The sequence below is a fragment of the Telopea speciosissima genome, chromosome 4 (genome assembly GCF_018873765.1).
Source record: "Telopea speciosissima isolate NSW1024214 ecotype Mountain lineage chromosome 4, Tspe_v1, whole genome shotgun sequence".
In the NCBI taxonomy this organism is placed as follows: domain Eukaryota; kingdom Viridiplantae; phylum Streptophyta; class Magnoliopsida; order Proteales; family Proteaceae; genus Telopea; species Telopea speciosissima.
In genome coordinates this window covers 12,933,425-12,961,052 of record NC_057919.1, presented here as the reverse complement: position 1 = coordinate 12,961,052, position 27,628 = coordinate 12,933,425, and the positions used below count along the sequence as shown (strand labels likewise).

At 39.8% G+C, this 27,628-nt stretch overlaps 2 protein-coding genes across 4 annotated transcripts in view; one reads left to right on the top strand and one right to left on the bottom strand.

Annotated features, from left to right (window-relative positions):
- Positions 1-26,285, bottom strand: part of LOC122657311 (homeotic protein knotted-1-like) — a 33,828-nt gene extending 7,543 nt beyond the window's left edge. The window contains exons 1-6 of one of the 3 annotated variants that reach the window (XM_043851973.1): positions 25,914-26,285; positions 25,632-25,757; positions 25,305-25,440; positions 13,250-13,503; positions 12,884-13,106; positions 867-876 (exon numbers count right to left, since the gene is read on the bottom strand). In XM_043851973.1, the coding sequence (XP_043707908.1) occupies positions 12,900-13,106; positions 13,250-13,503; positions 25,305-25,440; positions 25,632-25,757; positions 25,914-26,261 (1,071 nt within the window). In that variant the 5' untranslated portion in view covers positions 26,262-26,285 and the 3' untranslated portion in view covers positions 867-876; positions 12,884-12,899. Of the gene's footprint in view, positions 1-866; positions 877-12,882; positions 13,107-13,249; positions 13,504-25,304; positions 25,441-25,631; positions 25,758-25,913 lie in introns of those variants that run through there. The other 2 variants (XM_043851975.1, XM_043851972.1) reach the window with 2 other exon arrangements.
- LOC122657312 (homeobox-leucine zipper protein HAT9-like) lies at positions 5,215-6,401 on the top strand. Its single transcript, XM_043851976.1, has 4 exons — positions 5,215-5,699; positions 5,802-5,881; positions 5,965-6,334; positions 6,372-6,401. The coding sequence occupies exons 1-3, from the start codon at positions 5,262-5,264 to the stop codon at positions 6,254-6,256; spliced, it is 810 nt and encodes a 269-aa protein (XP_043707911.1). The 5' UTR covers positions 5,215-5,261; the 3' UTR covers positions 6,257-6,334; positions 6,372-6,401.
- Positions 26,286-27,628: the final 1,343 nt, after the last annotated feature.

Below are 27,628 nucleotides of genomic sequence, written 5' to 3'. Positions count from 1 at the left end.
CCGGTTTTATGATTAGATTTTGAATTGTAGTTCTGCAATTTGCAGACCTAAGATTCGTTTTAATGTCCAATCAATTAACCTGTTTATTGACATTGATTCGTTAAGTTAATTTGAAGTTCAACCAAATTCACAAGATTTGATACATGTGTTTGTGTTTCTAAATACTTACTTATTGGGGTGTCAATGGTTCGGTCCGGTTCTGAGTGGGCTGACCGTCTTCTTTTTAGTTGGGTCAAATTGAAGCCGGCCCAATAAGTTAGAGGATTAGTTTTAGTTTCAGTTCGGTTAAATTTCAGGTTTGTATTGGGTTGAGCTACCTGCTATTATATATAGAAGATAGCTCTAGGCTAGGGGTGCAAGTTTGTTCTTGTCGGCTCAAGTCCGCCTTGAGCCCGAGTAGGGCCTGAGTTGAGATACCTTAGCCTTGAGGCGGGTCAGGGCTGGAAATTTTCGACCTTGAGTCAAGGCTAGGTCGCACTAGGGTTGGGGCCTTGGGCTGAGCCAAGCCCAACCCTGTCTTCTTCTTTTTCTTCTTCCCCCTAGTTTGGCCCAGCTCTTGCATTTGCCTTTTGCTTCCCCATGGTTAGGGCAAATGAAGGTCAGCCTGGTTTGACCCTTAGGGTGGGTCAAGGTTGGATTTTTAGGCCTTGAGTTGGGGTCAGGTCGGGCTTGGGCCCAACTAAGGGGATTCAGGGTTGAGCTGGGGTTTTAAAAAGCCCGGACGAACCTGACCCAGCCTGTTGCAGCCCAAGAAGATACTTATAAAAACTACTTTTTATTATTTGGGAGAGGGATGGGTATGCTGGTAGTATACGGTATGCTAGCACTCTATGTGTCTATCTCTCTCTTCCCCTCTTTGAAATGACTCCCTTACCTCTGAAAGGGAGGAAAAGAGAAATAGACACATAGGGTGCTAGCATACCTAGCCTTTTAAATTTTTTTGATCTTTTATTGGATTCGGTTTTGGGAAAAGAACTCTGTCTGGGAGTGTGGTCGGCCTACGCCAACACTCCCATCAATCTATCTCTCTCCTCCCCATATGAAAAGATAGTTCTGCCCCCTTGTTTTAAGGAGGAGAGAGATAGACACATGGGAGTGCTGGCGTAGGCCACACTCCTGGACAGAAAACTCCTTCCCTTCAGTTTCATTTTTTTTGTTTTCCTATCAGTTTAGGTTCGGCCAGTCTAGTTGATTTTGTTTTTACCAGTTTCAAAAACACCTAGACCGAAACCATCCTGCAAAGAATTCAGTTCAATTTGGTTTGAGTTGAATTGGTCTATTTCGGTTGGTTCGCCTGGTTAGGGCTAAAATTCGATACCCTACTTGATCCACAGAGAGAGAGAGAGAGAGAGAGAGAGAGAGAGTAGGGGCTGGTGGCCATGTTGGTATGGAGCAATCGAGCTTGGGCCCCAATGCCCTAACTTTGTGCCACAAGTTAGCCCGGCAAGCCTTTCAAGTATTGTTCACCCACAGCCCACATGTCCAATCCATTTTGCTACATTCCTTCTTTGTAATTTATACTACGTGGGACCTGACCTGAGTGACCTCCATGCCTTTCGGGTTATCACAGAGAGAGAGTCAAATTTAGTCACCGTAGTGGGGGGAGGGGAGGGGGTTGACATGGGCTGCCCCTCCCCTTCTCTAATTTCAAACGTATGGATGATGCCCCATATGAAAGCCCATCTCACAATTAGTGTAGAAAAAGTCTAATTGTGTGGGGTAAGCTAAAGGGTTTTACTTTTAGAAAGTCGGTGTATTTGATGATGATTCTCTTATGAAATCAAAGAGGGATCGATGACGATGAGGATAGATAGTAATCCTATTATTTGTGACTAAACTTTTCTTCATTCTTGTCCAATCCCTTTACGATTCGTTTCCTCAACACTACCCCACACAAATCACTTCTAAAAAAAAAAAACCCTCTCCTCTCCTCTCCTCTTGCATAATTATTAACCACTTTTGTTAATTAGATCATATCATATCATGCGTCTCTTACCTTTCTTGTGATAATAACATCTCTTCCATAAATCCCAATTCAAGTAATCAAGATAGCGTAGACTACAATGAAATGAACACCAAAAACCCAACTATGTAGACAAAAAAGTCTCTTGGTTTCCTTGATTTGGACGGTTGGTATGGAGAGGGACGAAGAAATTTATAATAATAATAATAATAAAAGGGGTTTGGAAACGAAAGGACTAGGGAAGGTGTGGGGGGCCCTATAAACAAAAGTGAAGAGAAGAGAAGAGAAGAGAAAGAGATCTCTCACTAGAGAAAGAAGAGCAACAACAACATCTTCAAAGATGGTCGGTTGGCTGTAAAGTCCTCAGCACATATCATTTAACCTTATCTCCAACTTCTCCTTCCATCATTTGCCAACTTCTACGCTCTATAATCATCCCCCACGGAATCAAATGCCCATCATACCAAATCATTGGTGGGTCCACATGCCTAATACCTGCCCTTTCTCGTTTATTCGTCGTTTCGTCCGTCTATAACACGAACGCCCCACACGTGTAGAGAATATATGAAGATGATCAGATGGTGATAGTGTATATGTGGGGTGTAGGGCCATTTGGGGGAGGGGGTTTTACTTTATCCAGCCAATATGAGAAATGAGAGATGAGGGATGACCCAAGTGAGACAACCACCCACTCACTAGCTACTAGCAGCTAACATTGTTTTTAATATTGTTGTTGTTATTTAAACTATAGTTTTCTTTTGCCTCATTGGATGAGGTTGAAGGAGGCCTAAGTGATTAGTTTAAAGTGCACTAATTAATATTAAATTGATCTTGCAATTATTCCCAATCATCCCCCCCCCCTATAGAGAGTGAGTTAGGGAGAGAATCACCATTTGATAATTGCTGATTTTTTCAATCTATCAAAGTCAATGTCTATCTATTTCCTTCGCTTTAGATACTTGTCGACAAAGATTAGGATTGCTAATCCTTCCTTAAAGGGCAATAAACAACTCTTCATGGATTAAAGATCCCAATTTTCCTCTAGAAAATAATATCATTTCACCAATAATTTTATTGTATCTTTTCTCATATCAAACTTATAATGCATGCATCTATATTGCTAGTTACACATAATTGGTGGCCACTATTGTATTATTCTTCTACATACCATCCAAAAACATGCATGATTTGAATGCGTAAATCATGCTCTATTTCCCCTCTAATGGCTGATCTAAGCTAATCTAGACTCCCTAATTTATGGATTACTACCTAATTAAAGAGGCACACACTAGAACATCAAAAATTATATACAAATATATATATATACCTATACCTTATGATTAGATCCTAGTTATATATCCAAAATCTTAAAACTAAACTTAATCACATTTTGCAAGTGTTTCAAGGGTCATGATGCATGCATGACTCATGCATATGAATGGCTGCAACCACCATGCATACATCATAGTTTTTCTTCTTCTAGAGGAGAGAGTTGATGGAAGAAGGATATCTATGTGTGTTCATTAATTAAGTGTTAATACTTACTTAAATGGATATAATAATGGTGAAATTTATTGTTAATTATAGGTGAGCTAGAAAATTAGGACATTAGCGTAGGGGACAAAACATTATTGAATGATGGATGCTTAGTAGATGGATAGGGCAATTTGTCCAAAACACTCGACATCAGCTTTCTACTTAAGCTAAGATCCAGATTCTTGTTGATTTTGAATTATAATGCAGCACCATAATTACTCTTTGAAACTTGTTTTGTGTCTTCTACCTACTTTACCTTTGAACTATTTCTCTACTAACAACAAGAAGAACAGAGACACTATGGAGCATTATATCTTTAATCCTTTGTAGTGCACATCCCTTTCTAACCCTCCTCTTAAAAATAAAAATAAAAAATTACCAGTACACGAGGCTCCTGCCATTGAGGGGTCTAGGAAGGGTCATAATGATTGCAGTCTTACCCCCCGCTTCACAGAGAGGCTTTTCCCTATTGGGGGTACATGTCTTGTATTCCGTCTCTTGTATATTAGTGGACTGATTCTGAAGGGCCGTTAAGAAATTGTAGTGGCTGAAGACCTTGAGGCCTCAAGGTATTTCGATAAATTGTCTGTATAGGGTTTCGTTATACATTTGTAGCGAGGCTTCTTTATCTATAATCAATCTGAGATAGGTGTGAGGACGAGTGGCTATAACCCTAAATCTTTGTTCGCATTGGGTGCAATGTGTTATTGTTTGTTTTTTATTTCCATTCATATTTGTATCACTTTAGGTACAAGTTTCTCTACATTTCCAGCTCAACCTCACGACCACTAAGTAATAATGGAGCAACCTTACCGTATTGCCAAGATCCACCTATCCTAAAAAAGGAGGTACTGATCACTAAGTAACTAAGAACTTGTATCATCATCACTAGCATTTTAGCTAACAAGTAGAGAAAGAAAGAGAGAAGTTGTGCTTGATGAGGTGGGAAACATTTCGTGTGGTCTGGGACAAGGTGGACACATATCAAATGAGGGACTCCAATCATGCTCTTTAGCAAGGTTGTTCCCCCTTAAATTGGCTCACATGAAATATTTTGAGAAAGATAACTAACCCATTAATCATATCACCATACAAACACACATCTCACAAAATTTCGATCCTTGGAGATCAAAATTCATGACAAACCTACATACCATGAATACCACATGATATAATTAAACAACACTATTAAGAGATTAAATAGTGAAAGATTTATAAGACACAAAGTGGGTTACAACGTAAGCTAAACAAAAGGCTAATAATTAAAAGAGAACAACCTCATTATATATACAATAAAGGAACACATAAAGAGAGGTTATTGTTTAATAATCAAAATATAGTAACATGCGAGGACAGAGTCATTCTCTTGATGTGTTGTGTTGTGTTGTGTTGTGTGTATACCCACTTCCATGTGCATCCACGCATTCCATCTATCCATCCATCCATTACTATTCACAAAAATTACACATAAGAGAGAGAGTGAGAGAGTGAGAGAGTGAGAGAGTGAGAGAGAGAGAGAGATCTTTTTCCATGGTTGCTTGTCGAGAGCAATAGCCATAACAGCAGTGGGGTTCTCATGGTCAACCTCTGTAGAGAATAAGATATATATAAATGGGGATTTTCATCATTCACCCAACCCAGATTCGTTACTCTCCTTCTTCGTCTTCTTTTCTTCTTCTCTATTCGCTGCAATCAGACTTGTTCTAATCCCTCCAAAGAGTACGTGATTAACTGTGTTTGTTCAAATACGATTCAAGAAGAAATGGGTTTTGATGATCTGTGTAATACAGGGCTTGGCCTGGGGTTGGGCTGCGAGGGGAATAGTAATCTCTCCAAATCCGATCATCAACAACGCCACAAACGATCCCTGACCACTAGTCTTGAACCTTCACTCACTTTGGCCCTCTCGGACGACAACAGTTATCAAGCGCTAGAAACCCAGATTGACGTGAACAAGGCGTGTGAAGAACCCACCGATCCATGTCAACAAGCTTCTCCTCACAGTGGGGTTTCATCGTTCTCCAACGCAAGCATCAAGAGGGAGAGAGACCCTGGAAGCGAGGAGATGGAGGTTGAGAGGGTCTCTTCCAGGGCCAGCGATGAAGATGAGGAGGGTAGTGCAAGAAAGAAACTTAGGCTCACCAAAGAACAATCTGCCCTCTTGGAGGATAGTTTCAGAGAGCACAGTACTCTCAATCCGGTACTTTTACTTGATGATCGTTTTCTTTTTTTTTCTTTTTTTCTTGGATGAGTTTGTTCTTTAGAGATTGAACTAAAATGGATTTTCTTGGATTCCAATCAGAAGCAAAAGCAAGCTTTGGCAAAGCAATTGAATCTGCGGCCCAGACAAGTTGAAGTGTGGTTCCAAAATAGGAGAGCCAGGTTCGTTCCTCTCTTTTTATGTAATATTGTATTCCATGTGTTTGGTTTTATATCCAAACTAAAAATAGATGGTTCTCTGACAGGACAAAGCTGAAACAAACCGAAGTGGATTGTGAATTCTTAAAGAAGTGTTGTGAGAAATTAACGGATGAGAACAGAAGATTACAGAAAGAGCTTCAAGAACTGAAAACATTAAAATTAGCTCCACCACTGTACATGCAGCTCCCTGCGGCCACCCTCACCATGTGCCCTTCCTGCGAGAGGATCGGCGGTATAGCAGGAGGAGATGGATCGTCTAAGACAAACAATTCTTTCGCAATGGCACCAAAAACTCACTTCTACAACCCTTTCACCCATCCATCTGCAGCTTGTTAAAGGGACGAACACACACAAACACCATTAAACAACAAATTCACAATCCCCTCTTTTTTTGGTTCAGGGCTTTGTATGTGTGTATGTATGTCTCTGTTTGAATTTTAAGGTCGATCAGTGTAATTAATTTGTATCCCATTCTAGAAATAGGAAACTAGAAAACTCTTTCTTCTTGTTTAGCTCTCTAGCTTCATTTTTCTGATCTTTGTAAATGAAATGTAATGGGAAATTAAAGAACATAATTAAATATATGTCAATGAAGTTCCCAATTTAATATTTAGATTTCACTATCTAGTTTGATTAACATTTCATATTGAGAATTTGAGAAGAGAAATGACTAAATAAGGAAAGGGGAATGAATTGGAGTTATATGATTACGAAAGACTAGGAAAGGCTTCACATGGTGTGAGGTGTGACCAAGTAATGCTTACAAGAGAGTTGATTGTTTGTTGGTTGGGTAGATTCGATTATGGAGGTTGATCAGTGAGAATGATTGATGAAGAGGAATTCAAGGAGGAAAGAAAAGAGAAGAGAAACGGGGGGGGGGGGGGTGAACCATGAAGATTATTGGAGGGATGCGTGTGGGGCAAGAAAGGAATTGAGAGATTTGATGGGAGATCATGGCGTTAGCGTCAAAATCCCCCTATCTTTACTGAATTACTGGGACCAGTGGGTCATGCCCCCACGTGATCAATCTCTCTCTCTCTTTCACTCCGATTCCTAATTTCCATTATCAAGTCTTCAAAACTCCACTGTTGTCTCTCTTCACTGCTCACACTATCGCACTCACAAGTTCAAACAACTAGTTTAGGGTTATGGACTTATGGGCTTCAATTCACATCTCTTCTAGAACACTAAGGTGGACAGGGGTCTGGTCTAATTAATCCAAGTGAGGATATATTGCCAATCATGTCGAGAGCTACAAGTGGGGTTTGGATAAAAAATTGAAGGGGAAGAGTTTTCTGGTCCGGAAGCATGACCCCGTATTGGGAGCGCACAAGGAAACATTAACAAGGATGGGATTTCTTCCATCCTATGTCTGGGTGCAGGAGCCAAACTCTCAAATAGTTTCCTTTTTCCCAAAATTGAATTAAAAAATGTGGAAATGGTTTTTGTGGGGGAAGCATCGACCTAGATACAAAGGCGGTGAAATGATGATCCACCCCATCAAAAGCGGAATGTCCGCTCAATTGGTGCTTCTGCACGTGCTCCCATTGCCCCCTTGGTGTTTGCCCGCACAAGGGCCACCCTCCCCCACAAAGAACTCTTCCCCTTATAAGATACATATACAATAGAAAAGAGAACCAATGGAGGATACAAAATGGTTGTAGCCATGTTCCTGTTGCCCTAATCGTAGGTGTCAACTTGGAATCCCAAAAGGTATTTTAGTAAATATTTAAAAATAAAAGAGTATTTATGAATCCAAAGGAAAAAAGGATTATTCCAAATTGACACATGCAATTGGGGGCAGTAGGAACATAGAGTTGGAGCCAGGTGTTTTCCAAGTTAGGTTAGGCCCACAACTCATAACTAATGGTGATGTAGGTTTGGACTTTGGAGAATGACCAACCACTGAAATTAATTTAAACTGAGTTGTTTTTTTTCTCTTTTTTTTCTTTTTTATGGTAGACGAAATTAAAGTGATATGTTGGATTTGGAATTTGCTTACCCAGACGGAGAAAAAACCGGATTGGGTTGGCGATCTGGTGAGGCCTAATCCTTTACACATTTTGAATGAGAGAGAAAGAGAATGTTATCCAAACCAAATTCAATTTTCGTAGTCCAGAATAAATGGTGATTTGTGAATGGTTGTGACCTCATTAATCAAGCCGAAAATGATGGAGAGAGAGGAAGAAAATAACCAAAATAGATCATAAATTACAACGAACCTTCCTGGAAACTATAATCATCGTCATCAATACTGTCTCTTCTTCCAAACCTTTAATTTCTTATTCCTCCCCTCCATCAACTCCAAATTAAGACTGGAGATATGGGTAATACAGAGGTGAACCAAAAAAAAAAAAAAAAAAAAAGGGTAGCTAGAAATCGTTTGGCTGGTTTGGTTTTGCTTTCTAAGCTTTTTAGTTTCTAAACCCAATTGATTACTTTACTCCTGAGTTCTAACTTCCTGGGTTAGTGTATAAAGATAAATAAAATGAGAAAGGGATTCTTAAAGGAAGGAAAAGTCATCTCTGATTCCTATACTAGCCTGCTCGTGCAACCACACGTAACTACTACTTACTATTCTGTTTAGTTTCCTATTATTTTCGAGACACCATAGAATAGAGAGACACAGTGTTTGACAATGTGTACAATGTCGGCTATTCTGTCCCCTGACCAAGACAAAGCAATTACCCTAAATAATTAAATAATAATAAAATAACCCAAACTTTGGTTCATTAACTAGCTTAATTAATACTTGTAGACAGGATTAATTAACAGTAGTTTTAACTTTACTTAAAGCATTAGATTTCTAAATCAAATTTGTCGTGGAAAAGTACGAAAGAGGTCAGGGAGGACCTCACTTAACTCTCACTGGGAAGCCACTGCCTATTGGAAAAGGTCTTGAGTTGTGTAGTTTAGGACCTACCTACGTGCACCTGAAAAGGGGTTTTGCATTTTAAACCTTAGAGAAAAAAAAAAAAAAAAAAAAAAATACACCCGTAATCATAGGGCAGCAAGATACCTCGCAAAAAGAAGATAATCCTGCCGAAGAATGGGTCCATTTCTTTTATTTCTCTCCCATCAAATGTGGTAAATGAAAGTAATGAAGACTAACCATAGAATCATAAATCAATTTACTCTTGAAGGGGATCTTGATCACATGCAATTCCCTACCTGGTTCAGTTTCCCTAGTGCCCCTAACAAAGGGGACGTAATGACCATCCCACCCCAGCCCGAACATTCTTCCTGGGTGGGGTTCACCCTCTTCTTATTACAAGCACTAGGGAATTGGACCAGGCAGGGAATTACAGGAGATAATTTTTCCTCTTATAGTGCTTTCTAATCCATACCCATGCTCTAGGGCAAAAGCTGAATGGTTCCAGCAGAAGGCCAACATTTAGGCAATGTGTGGTATGCAGTCTTAGAATGCATTCCAAGTTGATTTTGCATTCTCAGATGACAAAAATAGCTGTATTCATTATCCGAGAATGCAAAATCGACCTAGAATGCATACCAAACACAGGTATTTCTATGGAGAAAGAAGCATGGAGTAGGCAAGGAATGAATGAGGGCACTCCATGCAATGAAACTATTGACGAAGATGGTGAATGTTGCCCGGGTTTACTGTTTAGGCCCAAGGGAAAACCCTGGTTACAAGGAGCCTACCCACACCCCGTGTAACGCTTCATTCATCGGGAATCGAACCTGGGACACCATAACCAAAGCACATTATCCTAAACCAGCCGAGCAAACCCATGGGGGGGGGGGGGTTAAGGCATTTTCACTTGTTTCGCGTTGAAACTTCACCAATGAGATGAGCGTCCGGTCCTGCATAAAATGACCCATTTGCTGGTAATTAAGCCCATCTCCTCAGCAAAACTTAAAATATGTTTTTACTCAATGGGCCACCAACAAAGCCCAACAATGATTGGAAGTAAAACTTCTTAACATAAATGAGTGCTTATATGCTCAATATTCTTCTTCTTCCTCGATGCGATTCTATCAAACTTCCAGTCAGCAAAATTTCAATATCGAGATATCTATATATGCTAAGAAAGAGTATTTACTGAAAGAAAGAAAGAAAAATTCCAAGAACAATTGTGCATGGAACTTGAAGGTTATAAGGTTAGGTTATTATATTTGTATACACCAACATGGAGAGATGTAAAATCAATCGATATTGTTGGACTAAACAGCCCTCACAATGCTTATTCTCTTCCTCTACTTCATGTGTGCATCATCCACTATTTCATAATTTGAGTCTTTTTCTTTTACTTCTTGCAAGTACTTGTTATAAATAGTTTATTTTATTTTATTTTTTTGTTGAATAAGAAATTCATTATCAAAAGGAGAAAGAAACAAGGGCCCAAGAATAAGTGAGGAGGAAAAAAAATAAAAAAAAAATACAACCAGCCAGACAAACCCCAATCCTCAAGAGGAGGGGAAACACAGAACAACAGATAGAGCTACAATCAGATCAAACTAAAGAAAAACCACCCAAAGAGTAACTAAAGGTCAAAAAGGTCCCAAGCAACGAATTACGAGATTTTAAAGTTGACTTTCTTCCCATTTGGATTATAGGGAAGAATAGGATGAACCACCCATCTCCTGCTAAAACCACTGCCATCTGCTCTAGGATCTCACCGAGTATTGGTGACTAAGTCAGATAGATCCCCCATACGAGAGTCGTTGCCCGGAACTACACCCACAGAACCTACATCACAATCATTGTGAGCATTGCTTTGGCCCAAACTGACAACTACCCTATCGTCGACAAATGATGAAACAGAACCTGAAATCATCAAATTCTTTTGGCGAGAAAGGTCATTAACTTCAGGAGCTCCAGGATCCCATCTCGGAGGAGGTGGCATAGGCACCCTCGAGCTTCTTTTGCAAACACCCGACCCATTATTTTTTCCATTCATTGATTTCTTCTTCGACTTTTTCTTCAACTTCTTCGACTTCTTCTTAGACATTGACCCCAACGAGGAAGGGGAAGAGGAGGAGACGGATAGATTACCGTCATCTACAAACACCTCTTCCATTGTGGAAGTACCTAACTACACCATCGAGTTAACTTCCCCCATATGGGCATTCTCTTGGTTTCCATTTTCCATACTTGTTATAATTAAATATTAACTTAGAAGGGGTTTCCACAAGGTCAACCCACATCAAGGCTAAACAAGTCAAACCAAACAACCAGCCCATGCGGGGACTGCAGCCTTCTAGATCAGTATTCAGCCGATTAACATGAATCTCCAAGGATTGCTCTTCTAAATCATCCATTACTCTTTTGGTATGAATTGGACCTCAAGCATGCAATTTTGGAGAATATATGGACTTTGGGAAGGAGATCTGACATGGATATTCAATATGGAAGTCAACTATGGAAAATGCAAGCCAAGGACAATATTTTTGGCATACATATCTGGGGAAGCAAGTAGTAGGTGCCGCCACCTTTAGCCTCCATGTAGGGGTGTCAATCAGTAGGTTTGGGCCGGTTTCAATTCGGGTTGAGTCAGTTTCGGTGTAGCAAATGGTGAATCCGAAACCAAATCAATAAAGAAAGTTTGGTTTCAAGTTGTATCGATCTTTTATCAGGGTCCGCTTCGGTTTTGAACCGATTTGGGTTCGGTTTAACATACATAGTTACACAAAAGTATGGGACAATTTTTAAAAATGGTTTTTGGGTTGTTATCGGTTTCTTAATGGGGTAGATTGGTTTGGTTTCGATATCGAATCAGTTTGGGTTCGATTTAAATTATACAAAACTATGGGACATTTTTTTTAAATGGTTTTTGGGTTGTTATCGGTTTCTTAATGGGGTAGATTGGTTTGGTTTCGATTTTGATGTTGATGAACCGGTTTCAGTTTCATTTTCGGTGTCAGGTTCTTTTGGTTTCAAGTGTGCTTTGGTTTCGAGATCATAATACTCCAATCTGAAACCTGTTCAAAGCTCTCTTTAGCTCTTTTATTTAGTTCCATTAAGTAGAAGTAAAAATAGTGGATTCCCTTTTTGAATACAGAAATAGTAAACTCTTTCACCGAAGGCAAGAGAAGTTGGATCACCCCCAGGTGGGGGAAGCTTGACCCTGCAGATTTTGTACAGCCAAAATTTGGAGTTGATTCCAGTTTGGGGGGGTTTGCTGCAATTGGCACATGCCCGCAATGCTTGACCAGATATGATGAGAGAAATGGCATGAGAGAGAACTAGTGGTCCAGAGTTTCATGGGGCTTAGTGGACATTAAACCTATCAGGCGACAGAGGGTCTTAGAAGACTCTCGCATCATGCTGTTGTACTTTCGTAAGTTGACAATCAGGGTGTTCAGCAATCCCAAAACTATTCCATTAGTTAACGGGACCAAATCTAGGAATCGTCCCAATTGACACCCTTATTGACTATAAATATCACCATTATCAATCGAAGATGCATCGATCTTTTACTAATTTGACAAACGAGCCAAAGAGAAAATCTTTGATTGGTGCGTGGTGGTCGAGCCACACCACAGATATTGGTGGTAAAAGGGTTTGATACAAGAGGGTTTTCACCATACCAATACTTGATCCTTGGTATGGATTTCAAATTTCAATCAAATATGCAAAGCATACAAATATATAGCAATGGATTTCAAGTTCCAAATATAACAATATTCAAGATTCCTATAGTGAAGGACTTGGACTGAAATTGCAAACTTAAACCAACTTATACCATCCCAAGTAGTGGTCCTCACTAATATACACTGAAAACTACCCATCATTTAGAGTAATTTCATGAGACCAACAAAAAAGAAGAAAAATAACAATAACATAATATATATTTTCTTTTGGCGATAAGATCATTAATAATGAACTACTAAAGCAAGGCATTAATGGTATAATACACTGCTAATTGCCAGTAAGTTCAAAGAGTAAACAAGCCTTCAAATTTACTCCAGAAGAGCAAACAATCATTTTCAATTCTTTACCTTCTGCTGGTGATCATCATGGGCCCAAACGGTAACCACCATCGCTCATGAAATGACTCTCCATATACAGAGCTGCTGCATTCTGGCTATGTAGCCCATCCATAACCACAAATTGCATGTCTTCCGATGGTTTCCAGTGTCGTTTTCTCTGATTTATGAACCAGTTATTGATTTGCTTCTGATCCAAACCAGTCGATTCTGCCAACGCAACTTTCTCCGTCTCCTGCTCCATTGTCATTAACGTCGCCAGCATTGTTAATTTACAAAGAGAAATAAAACAAGAACTTGGTGATAAATTTTATTTATGAATGCATTCTTTCTCAAAATTTTCTTAATCTTCTTAATCATATGAAAAATAACACATACCGATGGATATGGCCATTTATAGTGTAGTTCCCACCAATTGAGCAGCTTTTGTCTGGCATCCTTTGGAAGTTTCCCTTTCTTTTTTTTCTTAGAAAGCTCCTGCTTGAGGCTGCTTAAGTAGCCACTATACTTCTTCAAAAGGTGATTCTTTAATTCCCTATCTTCAGAACGTGGATCGATCTCAGGGGTCTCCATTTCTCCTCCACTGTTGTCTTGATCTTCTTCAGATGAGCCCACACCTTCACACTTCTCATCTACATACACCAATTCAAATTGTTATTAACATAAAGATGCCTGAATTCAATTTTATTTTTGGCTTTTTACACCCCTACATCACTTCAGGGACCTGGTCATGCCCTTTAAAATTTAATTGCCTAACATGGATAAACACCTTAATGAATAATGACCATCAATTGAATATTTTGATTAACATTTCCTACTTATTGATACGAAATTCGAATAAATAACATAAACTGATCAAAGAGGGGGGAAAAAAACAATTTGTTCAAAAGAACGACATCTTTCAATTTTTTTCGGACTATTTTCGTCTCCACCAAATCTATAGCTAGCTCACTACAGCATCAATATTTTTTAAGTTAAAACCTAAACTACTTAAACAATGTAAATGCATCATGACAAATTAAATAAAGCCTTCTATAGTTTATGCTTCAGGGGTTGTTACAACCAATGCTTAAGCATCACTTTCTGATCCAGTTTCTGTATACCATGCTGATGGAATCAAATGAATTTCATCCTTCCTTGGATAACCACCTCCCTTGGGTGGGAAAACATATGTGAAAGCATCGTGACGAATTCAATATAGCATAAAGACACTATTTGGAAGAAAATAAATAAAAGACTTTGTATCAAAATATAAAATTTTTATTATTCCAAGTCAAAATCTTACAGGATATTATCAATTATCAGGATGATACCAACACACAAATAATGCATCAATTGATTTCCTCAAATATCTATGAACCACTTTAATTTTGATTATCCAAGTCAAAATCTTGTGCGATCTATATATGGGAAATGGGATCATGTCGGGGAAACAAATCATAGGAGCAATTTATATCAAACATACACAATTTGTGCAATATGATTCAAAAAAAATTCATATATCTACAAAGAAATCTCTACCCATTGGGTGCAACTCATGCATGAATCTTTTACAATTATTTATTCTCTACGAATTATGGACTAGAAGACTGCTAATATATTGCAATAAATCCAAAGATATTTCACTTGTGAATTTTGAATCTCCTAAAAAAAACACAAAAGCAAATAATAAATGTAGAGCAAACAATGTATAAGTTATGATATTTTAGTTTTGGACGGGGAGGAGTAATTTGATATTTTCCAATGAATTGTCAATAGCTCGGGTACAATTTCATTTTGAACAATTGGCTCCAACTGCTGTCAGGTAGGTAGATAGCAAGCAACATCATCCATTTATCCTAAGCCCAAGAATCTTAATCTTAATGTTCTTTCACTTTATTAATTTAGGGAGAGGGTTCCCCACAACGCCAGCATAGGTGCGGAGAACGGTATCATTCACATGGGCCCACATGGTCAGAAGGAGAGAGAAAATAATAAAGAACCCCATGTTAGAGGGAAGTAGTACCCTAACGTTGTCAAAAGCTTTTTCCATTTATTTATTTATTTTACCTTATTTTTTCGTTTTTTTCTCTTTAGATTTTTTTATGTTGATAGTTAAACAAATTTAATAGCAAGGAAGAGGATAAGAATATACACATACAAAGGATGGCAACACAACCTTCCTCCCAAGGACAGACCCCATGAGAGGAAAGAGGCTGCAGAGACCCATACACCACCGGGGAAAACTCAAAAGGGCAAAATACACCACAAGCTACACAGAAAAGGGGGGGGGGGTGTGAAGCCTAACAAGATCCCCAACACCGACGGCAACATCTAAGGGACAATATGGGAGCCACCCCCAACTTTCCACAAGGAATAGATTCCAAGGGAATCTCTTCCCTTGGTAGTCGCAATTCACAACACGACAACGGTCCTCCACTACAGTCCGGATGTCTCTAACTATGGATGGCCAGGGTCGGGTTTTATCCCGAAAGATACAAAAATTCCTATCCTTCCAAATATGAGCAATAGTACAGCAAAACATTGCAATGCAGCCGATAAGCATAACACTCCTGCCAGGGTTCCTAAAAGGGGCACACAAGTTGAGAATATTTCCCTAAACTTGGATGGCAAAGGGGCACCCTGCTCTCCATCCCTGCCCAGTAAAAACAACAAAAGGGAGCAACCTGAATGTTCCTCTTTATCGGCTGGTCTTTGGTAGGAAGGCCATAAAGCATACACCTCTAAACCATAAAAGACTGACGTGGGATGCAAATCTGAAACCAAACACTAGAGGCCCAAGCCACCTGAGGGTGAGGGCTCATGATAATGTCCCGAGCAAACTTAGCAGAAAAGAAGCCGGAGGTATTAGCTTTCCATATAATGGAATCCAGGGCAGCCTCACTCAGCCTATCGATGCTGCTTAACTGTTCCCACACCTGAAGAATATCAATTGAAGAAGGAGGCACATGGTCCCAATTGCCATCCTTAAGAATGGACTGAACCAAAGAAAACCTGTCTGACCACAGAAGTGGGAGAACATATACTCCAACTTGTTGAGGAGATGATACAAATATGGGATTTGAATTTCTGTATATATTATCGATATAATGGACACTATATATATACAAAGAATGGGAGGATCAATCATCCAAAAAATATGGAAGGAGGATCAATCATCCAACAAATATGGAAGGAGCCTAATCTATTCCTAAGAATATGTTATAGGATCAATTATCCTAGTCATGGGGTAGGTATAAAAACTCATATGGTAAGACTCCCCCTCAAGTTGGAGCATGCAGGTTACAAACGCCCAACTTGGAACTTAGGTAATGAAACGGTTCCCGGCCAAGTGACTTGGTGAAGAGGTCGGCCAGCTGATCAGAACTAGGAACCTTTGTAGGGCGAATAAGGCCTTGTTGGAGTTTCTCACGAACCACATGGCAGTCTATCTCACTGTGCTTGGTGCGTTCGTGAAAAACAGGATTAGAAGCTATGTGAATGGCCGCCTGATTGTCACAATATAGCGGTGTGGGGGATGTAGGAGAAATCCCTAAGTCAGCCAACAAGGTTGTCAACCAAGAGATCTCACAAGTTGCAACGGCCATGGCCCGATACTCGGCCTCCGTAGAGGAACGTGACACAGTAGTCTGCTTCTTTGTCTTCCATGAAATTGGGCTCGATCCCAGTAGGATGCAGTAGCCGGTCATGGACCGGTGAGTCATAGGGCATGTGGCCCAATTAGAATCACAATATCCATAAAGTCAGAGTGAAGTAGCCGAAGAAAAAAATATCTCCTGTCCTAGTGTGGCTTTCAAAAAACGGAGCAATCGATGCACAGCATCCAAATGTGGTTGGCGGGGCTGATGCATAAATTGACTCAGAATATTAACTGTATGAGAAATCTCAGGGCGGGTGACAGTGAGATAGATTAAGCGCCCAATGAGCCGGCGATAAAGGGATGGATCTTGTAATAAATCCCCATTGGAATCTGTGAGGCGTAAATTCTGCTCCATAGGCGTGTCCGCGGGTTTGCTTCCCGTGAGGCCACAATCTGACAAGATGTCCAAAACGTATTTCCCCTGAGAAAAATATATTCCTTTGGAGGATCGGGCAACCTCAATGCCCAAAAAATATTTCAAAGGACCAAGGTCTTTGATGCGGAAATGTTGAAATAAGAAATCTTTGACTGCTTCGATCAATGTAGCAGAGGTACCAGTGATGATGATATCATCCACATAAAGCACAATATATACACATTCGTTATTTCTCCGTAAAATGAATAAAGAATGGTCGGCCTGAGACTGAGAAAACCCAAACTGTATAAGGGCGCCTGAGAACTTGGAAAACCACTGCCGTGACGCCTGTTTTAAACCAAATAAGGACTTAGTGAGCTTGCAGACAATATTCTCCCCCTTGCGACGATAGCCGAGGGGTGGTGTCATGTAGACATCTTCCTCAAGGTCCCCATGTAAGAACGCATTGTGAACGTCCATTTGATGTAATAACCAGCCCTGAACAGAAGCCATAGCAATAAGAGTGCGGACAGTCACTAGCTTGGCTACAGGGGCAAAAGTATCATGATAGTCGACACCCTCCACCTGATTGTACCCCTTGGCGACAAGGCGAGCTTTGTAACGCTCTATAGAACCATCAGAACGACGCTTGATTTTGAATACCCATTTATACCCAATTGGTTTCTTGCCCTGGGGTAATTGCACCAGAGACCAGGTATTATTCTCAGATAGGGCTGCAATTTCAGCTTGCATTACATCACGCCACTGTGGATATTTCATGGCCTCGGCAAAGGTTGCAGGTTCACCTGTGCTAGCAAGAGAGGAAAGGAAAGCAACTTTGGGGAAAAACAGTTATACTGTAAATATCTGTGTAAAGGATGAGAAGTACCTTGGACCAATGTCGAAGAAGCTAATTGAGAAGGAGTAAACGAGACATGGTAATCGTCGAGATGCTTGGGTGGAACCCGATTGTGTTGGGGACAAGTAGGAGGTAAAGAAGGGATGGGAGGGGTGGGCAAAGGAGGGGAATCAGCCAAGGGGGGGTGGGGAGATGGTGAAGGGTCGGGTGGAGGTGGGGAAGGGGTACCGAGAATGTCTAAATCATCCGCATCAATCTCAGTTGTCACAATAGGACGAACCATGGGTGTAGGAGAAGGGGCGGTGTGGAATGGAAATATGGTCTCATGAAAGATGACATCACGGGATACCAGAATTTTCTTGGTTTCCAAGTCATAAATTCGATAGCCCTTTTGGCCAAATGGGTAGCCTAAAAAAAACCCCAGGTGAGGCCCTTTTATCAAATTTATGTTGGGCTGCAGCGTTGCTAGCAAAACAGAGACAACCAAACACCCGTAGGTGAGAGAAACTGGGCTTCGCACCAAATAATAATTCATGAGGCGTCTTCCCACGTAAGACAGGGGTGGGTAGACGGTTGATAAGATGGGTAGCGGTGAGCACACAATCGCCCCAAAACTGTAATGGTAAGTGTGCTTGGAAACGGAGCGCCCGGGCAACAGTGAGAAGGTGCCTATGCTTGCATTCCACCACCCCGTTCTGTTGTGGGGTGGAAACACAACTCAATTGATGGATAACCCCTAATGTTTGAAAAAATTGGTTGATGGGATGATTTAAAAATTCGATACCTTGGTCGGATTGAATAATTTTTATGGAACCACCAAATTGTCTTTGAATCATGGCAAAAAAGGCCTGAACCAAAGTGGGAACTTCGATTTTTGTTTGCATGAGATAAAACCAAGTGCTGCGAGAAAAGTCATCGACAATAGTTAAAAAATAACATGCCAAAGATAAAGAGGGGGTATGGTACGGTCCCCAAACGCCAAGGTGAATCATATCAAAACAAGCATTAGTGGAAATGGAACTATTAGGAAAAGGCATACGATGCTGCTTAGCAAGAGGACAAATAACACAAGGGCAATGCTTATTATTAAAAGAAATATTTGGATCCAAAAGTTTTAAAGAAGGGAGAACAGAGGAACCCGGGTGACCTAAGCGGCAATGCCATAAATCAGATGAGGGTCCAGATGCTGCAACAATTGGGCATGGAGAAACATCCAAGTAGTAAAGATCGCCATGTCGTTTACCCATCGCAAAAATCCTCTTCGAGCGAGGGTCCTGAAAAGCACAAGAAGTTGAGGAAAAATTAACATCACAAGAAATGGTAGAAGTAATTTTAGGAATGGAAAGTAAATTGAACCGAGAAGTGGGAACGTATAGAACATTTTCAAGTGTTAAAGTGGGAGATAAAATAACAATACCAATATGAAGAACAGGTGTTTGAGTACCATTGGGTAAGGTAATGGGTAATGGAGAAATTGGATCGGAAACACTTGAAAATAATGATAAATCAGAAGATAAATGATTTGTTGCGCCGGAATCAATTATCCAACGAGAAGAACCAAAAGAGGATGCTAGACAAATGTTACCTGCAAGATTTGCAAGAGGATGAGTATTACCAACAGGTAGGAGAGCTAATAGCTGCTCAATCTGGGCAGCAGACAAAGTCGGTGCAGTAGAGCTGGAGGCCGGAAAATTGTCACCATTGAGGACGGGGGTGACGAGAGCCGTGCCGGGCTGATCAGAGGCATGTAAGAAGTAGGGAGAATGAGCAGGTATGGCGGTGGTGGGTAGGGCCGTGGAGGTTGAAGATGAATCATCTCCAGGCATGATGAAGAAAAAAGGACAAATCCAGAATCGGTTAGGCTGATACCATATTAAGGAGATAATACAAATATGGGATTTGAATTTCTGTATATATTATTGATATAATGGACACTATATATATACAAAGAATGGGAGGATCAATCATCCAACAAATATGGAAGGAGCCTAATCTATTCCTAAGAATATGTTACAGGATCAATTATCCTAGTCATGGGGTAGGTATGAAAACTCATATGGTAAGACAACTTGAACATTACAGTCCCTGAGAGACAAAAAAAAAATCCCTAACCAGCAGATGTAATCCCCTTAGAGAACTTAGGAGATAAGCTTGATGGGGTGCTGAGTGTTAGTGAAACCTGTCAATGCTAGTAGTTTGGGAAGGAACAACACCCAAAATAATAGACGATTTAAAATGTTTTAGTTGGAGCGTAGATAGGGTAGCAAAAGGGGCCAAGGTGTCCATTACTGGAGAAACAAACACGCAATCCACCTTTTCAAAAAACTTCAAATCGTCTGCAAAAACCAGGTGAAACAATACTGGAGGTGTACATGGAGAAATAAGGTGGATTCGATGGCCATCAATCAGTTTCTTCAGCAACATAGTAAGCTCCTCCATAGCAAGACTGAAAAGATAACGAGACATTGGGTCTCCCTGCCGGATTCCCCTCCCCCCAATAGAGTAACCAGCTGGGCTGACATTAACTAAGATAGGGGACATAGCTGAGTTAACACAGCTCGCCACCCATCCAATGATTCTCTCCAAAAAACCCAGAGAGGACATAACAAGGAACAAGTAGCTCTTCAGAGAATCATAGGCCTTTTTAAAATCAATCTTCAAAATTGCTGAGGGGAAAGACTGCTTTTGGGTCACCCCCTCACCGCATCATGGCACACCCTATAAATCTCCCCTTAATAAAAGCAGATTGGTTAAGGGAGACAAGATGGCCAACCACTAGCTAAAGCCTATTGGAAGAAAGCATTATTTTCATATCCCTCAGAGCCTAGTCTTCTGCTTCAGAAAGGATTCCTCTTCCCTTAGAGAACCCTAACTCACCTCCAGCTGGGCCTGTCCAGGGTGAGCTTCTCATTCAAAGGGTCGAAGGAAAGAAGCCTATGAATAGAAGACAAATTAGTCTCTGCAGACTTCACCCCATCAAAGACATTTACGAACTCATTTCTATTCCAAATCTTCAGATGCTTTTTAACATTCTTCAATCTAGCTGCAAAACAAGATAGAGGATCCAATCTGGCCAAAACTTCTTCCCCCGTCCTTAGATTACCACATCCTTAAAATTATCTCTATAAGTCCATTAGTTAAATAACTTGAACAACTTAGGTCCAAAATCCTTATCTCCCAAGATGGACAGCCGAATGGGACTGTGATCATACACCCTAGGGCTAAGGAATTCAACCTCGGAGTTCCTTAGAAGAATAACCCTTTGGGTATTCACAAGCACCCTGTCAAGTTTAAAATTAATCCTACTAGCCCCACCCTGACCATTGCACCAAGTTAGGGTCTCACCTTTCCCTTTGACGTCAAGTAACCCTGCATTGAAAAATGAACTCGGTGAGAGCTCCCTTCAGAAGGATATGCACTTGAAGGGAGTCGCACCAAATCCAGATCTGAGTGGAGGAGGTAGATGCAATAACAGGATTGCATTAGGCATAGGTCACGTTCCTTCATCCAAAACTTAGGATTTTGGACCCTTTACTTAGTGCAGCCATCTTACCCAACCTCGTCCATTCCCTAGAACCACTAATGAATTGAATCTTGCCATTGACAAACTTTGACCACCTGAAAGTTAATAAACTTCGTGACCATTTCTCCAATCACAACCCATTGAGAAAAAAGGGAAGGAAGAGAATACCACAACAGCCAACCTTCGAAAACAAACACCAAAGGAACTCCAGAAAATTTATGGTCCATCATCAACTTCTCCATTCTCCCTCCTTGGTTTGAAAAGGTAAAGCACGAAAAAGAAATAGTGCAGATTAAAGCTTTTTATGACATGAAAATCATTTCCAAGCAACACATCATCATCCCTTGCAGCATCATGGCTGAACAGTTTCACCATTTGTTCTCCATCGCTCCTTACACTGGAGATGAGGTAATGAAAAATATTAAATTTTCAACTGGCTTGTAAACTTAAAAGTTCTAATCCTTTTGGCTAATCATAGACATGTTTACCTTCCCGTCCTTATAATTCGCCTAAGGTTTCATGATTAGCCAAATGATGGATCATCACATCTCAAAATTGCAGCCAAAATCCATATTCACAGTTTTATAACCCGATATATTTCAGTGCATTCAGTGTAACATTCATGTATGTCTATTAGGATTACCAGGCAACAGCCAAATCTCCCTCCCATCATTTAGAGTGGACAAACATCTACTGGAATTTATCAAATAAATTTAGCCTCCTCGGTCAAATTAAAACGCTTCTAGAACCCCATGAGTTGATGATGAACGAATATTAAGAAACTATGAATTAAATTCAGTATAATAATAAAACAGATTAACAGTGGCTTAGGATACATCACAAATACCATAGTCCACATAAGATTGGGCCATTTAGGCAAGTGTTAAAACCAGAATCGCACAAGATGGCCAAGTATGGGACCGAAGAAAGCAACAATCAAGACAATCACAAACACAACAGATTTACGTGGTTCGGTTTTGCGAGAAACCTACGTCCACGGGAAGAGCAGTGGCAAACTTAAAAAAACGAAGATACAAGTTATTTCGTCTAACCCCTAGAAAGAGAGAAAAGTGCCTTATATATAGCTACAAAAAATTTTCTCGGCCCCGAACCCCAAAGAGATTCGTTCGCTTGCTACGGGTTAGGCCTATCGGCCCAACTCTCCGCGTCACGAACTAAATCTCGACTTTTCTACCCTTCGGGTCGCGCCACAAAATATGTCGGGTCGGGTCGGGTCGGATCCACATCACACTCAGATCCTTGGAATACAAGACATACTCAACAGTAAGTGTAGCCATTGGAAACCTCAAACACACAATATTGCAGTACAAAATAAAAGAAGGCAAAGATTAAACACAACATAGAAAGATTTACGTGGTTCAGCTGGATTGCTCATGTCAATGGATGAGATAAGATGATTTTCCACCATAAGAGAATTTACGTCACATACATATAGATCTAACTTCTTCCTCGGTTCTCCCCACCACCCCTTCCCCCCCCCCCCCTCCCACACACACACACACACAAAAAAAAGAGAAACAGGATTCTTGCTTCCTACAATTTTGTGAACCAAAGACCTCTTATGAAAAGAATACAAACACAAGGTACAACAAGTCTGATTTTCATCCAGTTAACAAAGGATACCTTTGTCTAGGACTACAATTGGGCCAAATTGTATGGTATTTACCCAGGTTTACGGTCATCTCAGTGATCCATCACCAAATAGAATACCAAACACCTACCAAAACAGCTAATATTTCACTAATTGGATTCCTATATTTGTGTTTTGCAACCATATGTATTTGATCTGGAAACCCTGATTAGAAACAACTTTGTCATCCATTAATCATGATTTGGAAAGCCTAGCAAGGATTCTTCCATATCTTTGGCCTATGGAAATAGCAATATTTTACCTTTTATATTTGGAAGGTAATCTTACTAAAACAACCAAGATACAATGCTAGCAACAAAGATCTAATTTCACCAAATTATGGAATCTCCTTCTCCCTTTAGTTTGGTTCCTATTTTTAGTATGTCTTTTGTACCAAGGAACCTACCTTATTAAAGGTTACCATGTTTAGATTTATATTATCTACAGATTCTCAACCATAGGATTTAGGTTTTTATTGTTTGATCTTGTCTTAGGATTAAAGCTTGGGCTTGAGAATTAAGGTTTAGTTTTTCTTATAAACTGAAAGAGCTTTGCTCATTGTGATGAATAATAGAAGAATTATATTTGCTTTTCAACAAACACCTTGAATGTATAAACCTCTTTGTGCTTTCTTTTTCTTTTGTGTTCGTGTTATACCCGGTTACATACTTGGTAGAGTGTGTTCTTGAGTCTCCTGATCCATAGCTTCCACTACAGCACAATTATATATAACAAGAAAGTTTCCTCTCTTCTTCAGGGTCAGTTTCTTACTATATTCTATTTCCTTTCCTCAACAATGTGAAGCTCATTTTCCTTGGATGCTCATAAATCTAGAACACTATCCACTAGAGTACAAAAACCAAGGATGATAGTTAAAAAAACTAGTGTTAAGAGAGTCAACATTCAATGTCATTGGAAATAGTTTTACCAATATGGAATACTTGGGGGGCCTCTAGATAAAGGTTCCTGGAAGAAAGTTTTGGACTTCCGTAAGTAAGAACATAAATAATCATAATTCTAACAAAATAGCCATCTGTGAAAAAATATAGAATTCTATTGTACGGAATGGGTAGAAGGGAAAGGCTAAAACTAACAAAGAAGAAGAAGAATAAGAAAAAGAAAGTGACCTAACTAGTGGAGTTGGATAAAGAGGGGATAGAGAGGGAATTATATGAAAAAGAAAGGAGTGAGAGTGGAAAAGAAACCATAAAACTGAGACGGGACGTGTAGCAGGCAGAGGCTAGCAGCTACATTGGGTATAGCATTGATTTGAATAGCATCCGAGGGGGGAAGGTCCTCCCTTCGTCCTCCAGTTAAATTATTAATTACTTTGGGTAGCAATAAATTTCTAGGTTCTTTTTTTTTTTTTTTTTTTTTGAAAAAAAAAAAAAGAAGAATAAAAATGAACAACTCTCAAGAAAGACATGACAAGAAGGATGAGCGAGTGAGATCTTCTCTTTTCTCTTCTGAAAGAGTCTTTCAGTGCAGTAGTCTCCATTCATTCTCTCCCCAATCGAGGAGAGGAGCTATGTACACCATTATTTGACCTATACCTCAAAGCCCTATAAAAATTAAAATGACGCATGATGCAGTGGAGGAAGATTTGAAGCAGCTATGGCAGACGACCGTCAAACAGCCCCAAACCAAACCAAACCAACCAGAGTCCAGAGAGGGAAGAGAGAGAGAGAGTTTGGATTTTGGAACATCCATCCTCTCCATCGGAACCCTAAATGAGCCGTGTGTCAGCACCGAACTGTGAACCAGTCAATTAGCACTGGAGTTATGCTAACACGTGTTTTCACCATTTCCTTCCTTCTTTGACCCCAATCTCTCTTTCTCCCTCGAGTTTCGAGGGAGCGTTTGTTTGCCTTCGTTTCTTCTTTTTTAATTAAGCATTATTATTTTTTTTTTCTCTTTTTATTTCTGAAGGAAACAGCCAGTGAAAGACTCAGTGGGGGTAGGGAAGGGAAGGGAAGGGAAGGGAAGGAAGTATTATAGGGGCTTTGGCTTGAAATTGAACCCTAAGAAGACTGATTTTAATTTGGAGAGTTATTATTTCAGTCGTCGAGATGGATCGTTAATTATTAGGGTAAACGATCGAGGATATGGAAGGGATGCAACTTTACTTAATACTCTCTAACACTGACTTCGCTCCTAACTACAACTCTCGATCAGATCGTATCTTTACGCCTATCGACTTGCACTACAAACCACGAAACAACCATGTTCAGACCTTATAATAGACTCTCTAAGATTTGAGACTCTCTCTCTCTCTCTCTGTCTCTCTCTCTCACACACATTCACACAGATGTTTCTATCTATGTCCTCCTTCAGATCTTCCCAACTACTAAATTAACTTCTTGTTCAGATCCTTTCCTAGAATAGGGAAAGAGAGAGAGAGTAACCTGAGGTTAATATCCGTACAGGGCCATGAGTGAGCGTAGTAAGCTGCGCCTCGACCCTCTGCATGAACTCCATCGCTTCTTGTATAGGCTTCATCAGCTCCTCCCTATACTTCACCAACATATCGTAATAGGCTTCCTGCACCAACCAATATTACCCCCCCCCCCCCCCAACACACAAGAAAAAACATGGTTGTCAATAGTCTGAAATTTCTTCTATAAAAATTAAGAACCCAACTAAAAATACAATCAACTATAATATTACCCAATTCATCTTTATTTGTTTATTCTTCAAATTATAATAAATTTAAAAAAGGCGATATTACCTACCATGAATTGATCGAGTTCCGGGTCCGTTGAAGAAGAGTCTCTGTTAATAACGTATGATCGTTGCCGCGTTTCGAATTCCCGAAGAACAGCCGTAAGCTTAGCCACCACTTCAGGTGGAGCTCCTATCTGTTTTGTTTTTCACCATTATTATTACCAATTAAAGAAACAAACTACTCAGCCCCCCCCCCCCACCCTTAATATTCAAACTCAACTCTTCTCTTCTCTTCTCTCTCTCTCTCTCTCTCTCTCTCTAGAAGGTCATGGGTAAGGGAGTAGTAGTACCTTTTGACATTCCATGTAAGCTTCCAATAAGTTTGAATACTGAGGGTGAGCAACGATCTTAGCCTTAATGGCCTCAGCTTCGCCACGGGCTTCGGTCTTAACGACCGGAGGAGCGTTGGATGGAAAACACACGCCAGATTGATGATGATGATGATGATGATGAAGATAATGATGGAAAGCGTTCATGGGCATCTGCGTATGCTGCTGCTGCTGATCTAACACGTTAGAAGAAGAAGAAATTCTACTTCTCCCATAGAGTGAAGAAGAATCGGGTGCAAGAACAGAAGGAGAAGGACCTCCTCCTCCTCCTCCTCCTCCTCCATATAAAAAACTCCCCCTTGTACTCATATTGTTATGATTCTCACACACTTGATTATTGTTATTATTATTATTATTATTATTATTATTATAACCCTCCATTACTCACCAAGCTCAGACCAGCAAACCAAGGAAGAGTACAGACGGAGGGCATCAAAAGTGCATCACAACCTTCTCATCTCTCATGGTCTCCCGGGAACCGGCGACGGCTCCGTGGTGTCTCTGTGAGTGACAAGACTCTCTCTTTTTCTCCTTAAAATATATATATTTTCACACAGAAGAAAAAAGGCAATGAACTTACAAATTGGGGTTTTAGAGATAAGGCTATATCAATCTCTGCATCTCTCATTCTCTCTCTCTCTCTCTTTCCTATTCCTTTTTTTTTTTTTTTTTTTTTTTTTTCACCGTTTGATCAGATGTTTCTTTTTCTATACTACTACTACATGAATACAATAGTAAATAGGAATATGGGTTTGATTCTACTTTGAGATGGTGGGTATATGTATCTCATCATTTATTGAAGGAGATGGGAACTGTTTTTCTTGTTTGATGATCTTTGTGAGTCCCAACATTTATATATAAAAACAGAGGTGGACAACAGTTAAGTTTATTTTGGTGGGTAATTAAAATAAAGTTTTTTAAAAAAATAAATAAATAATTTCATTCTATCATTATCATATTGTATTACATAATATATCTATAATTTGATTGATGTAAAGAAATTGGACCCCACCAAACTTCTTGTCAAATTTATTAGACTGCAATTTGATCTGTCTTCCTGATTCTGATGGGATGGCCTAAATTGAAATCCATACATACAACCTACAATCTAGATTCAAAATTAAAGTTATGTTTGATATGTATTCTTGAAATGCATTTTATTCTTAGACGAGTTATTTTTATCATCTTAGAATAAAAAATAAATCTGTGCAAATTTGAAGAACAACAACAACAAATGAGCAATTTATTACTGTTATTTTAGCTTCACTACTCCCTCCTCATGTCTAAAGGGTAGCTCAGAGAATTTAGGTAAACTGACTTTGAGATGAAACTCGTGATCCCGCAACTGAGTATGAAACTTAGCCCTATGACCTCTATCATTATCATATTTAGGAAGAATACCTGTCTAGCAAATTACCTATTTGTGTCACATGAAGAGGTGATGTGGCCATTTCTACTATTGCAAATGAGGGCATAATTTGGAATATGCATATGTCAAATTTCACAAACTAATTAAATTAAATATCCTTATGTATAGGTATGTATCCCTGTGTATGTGTCAATCAAGGGCTTGCCCTGTTGGTTCGCTGCTACTTTGGAGAAACAGCATCGAGAGCTTGATCAGTGGTTCAAGTCTCCTCAGCGACACCTAGTCCACATTTAATTGCTTTCCAAGA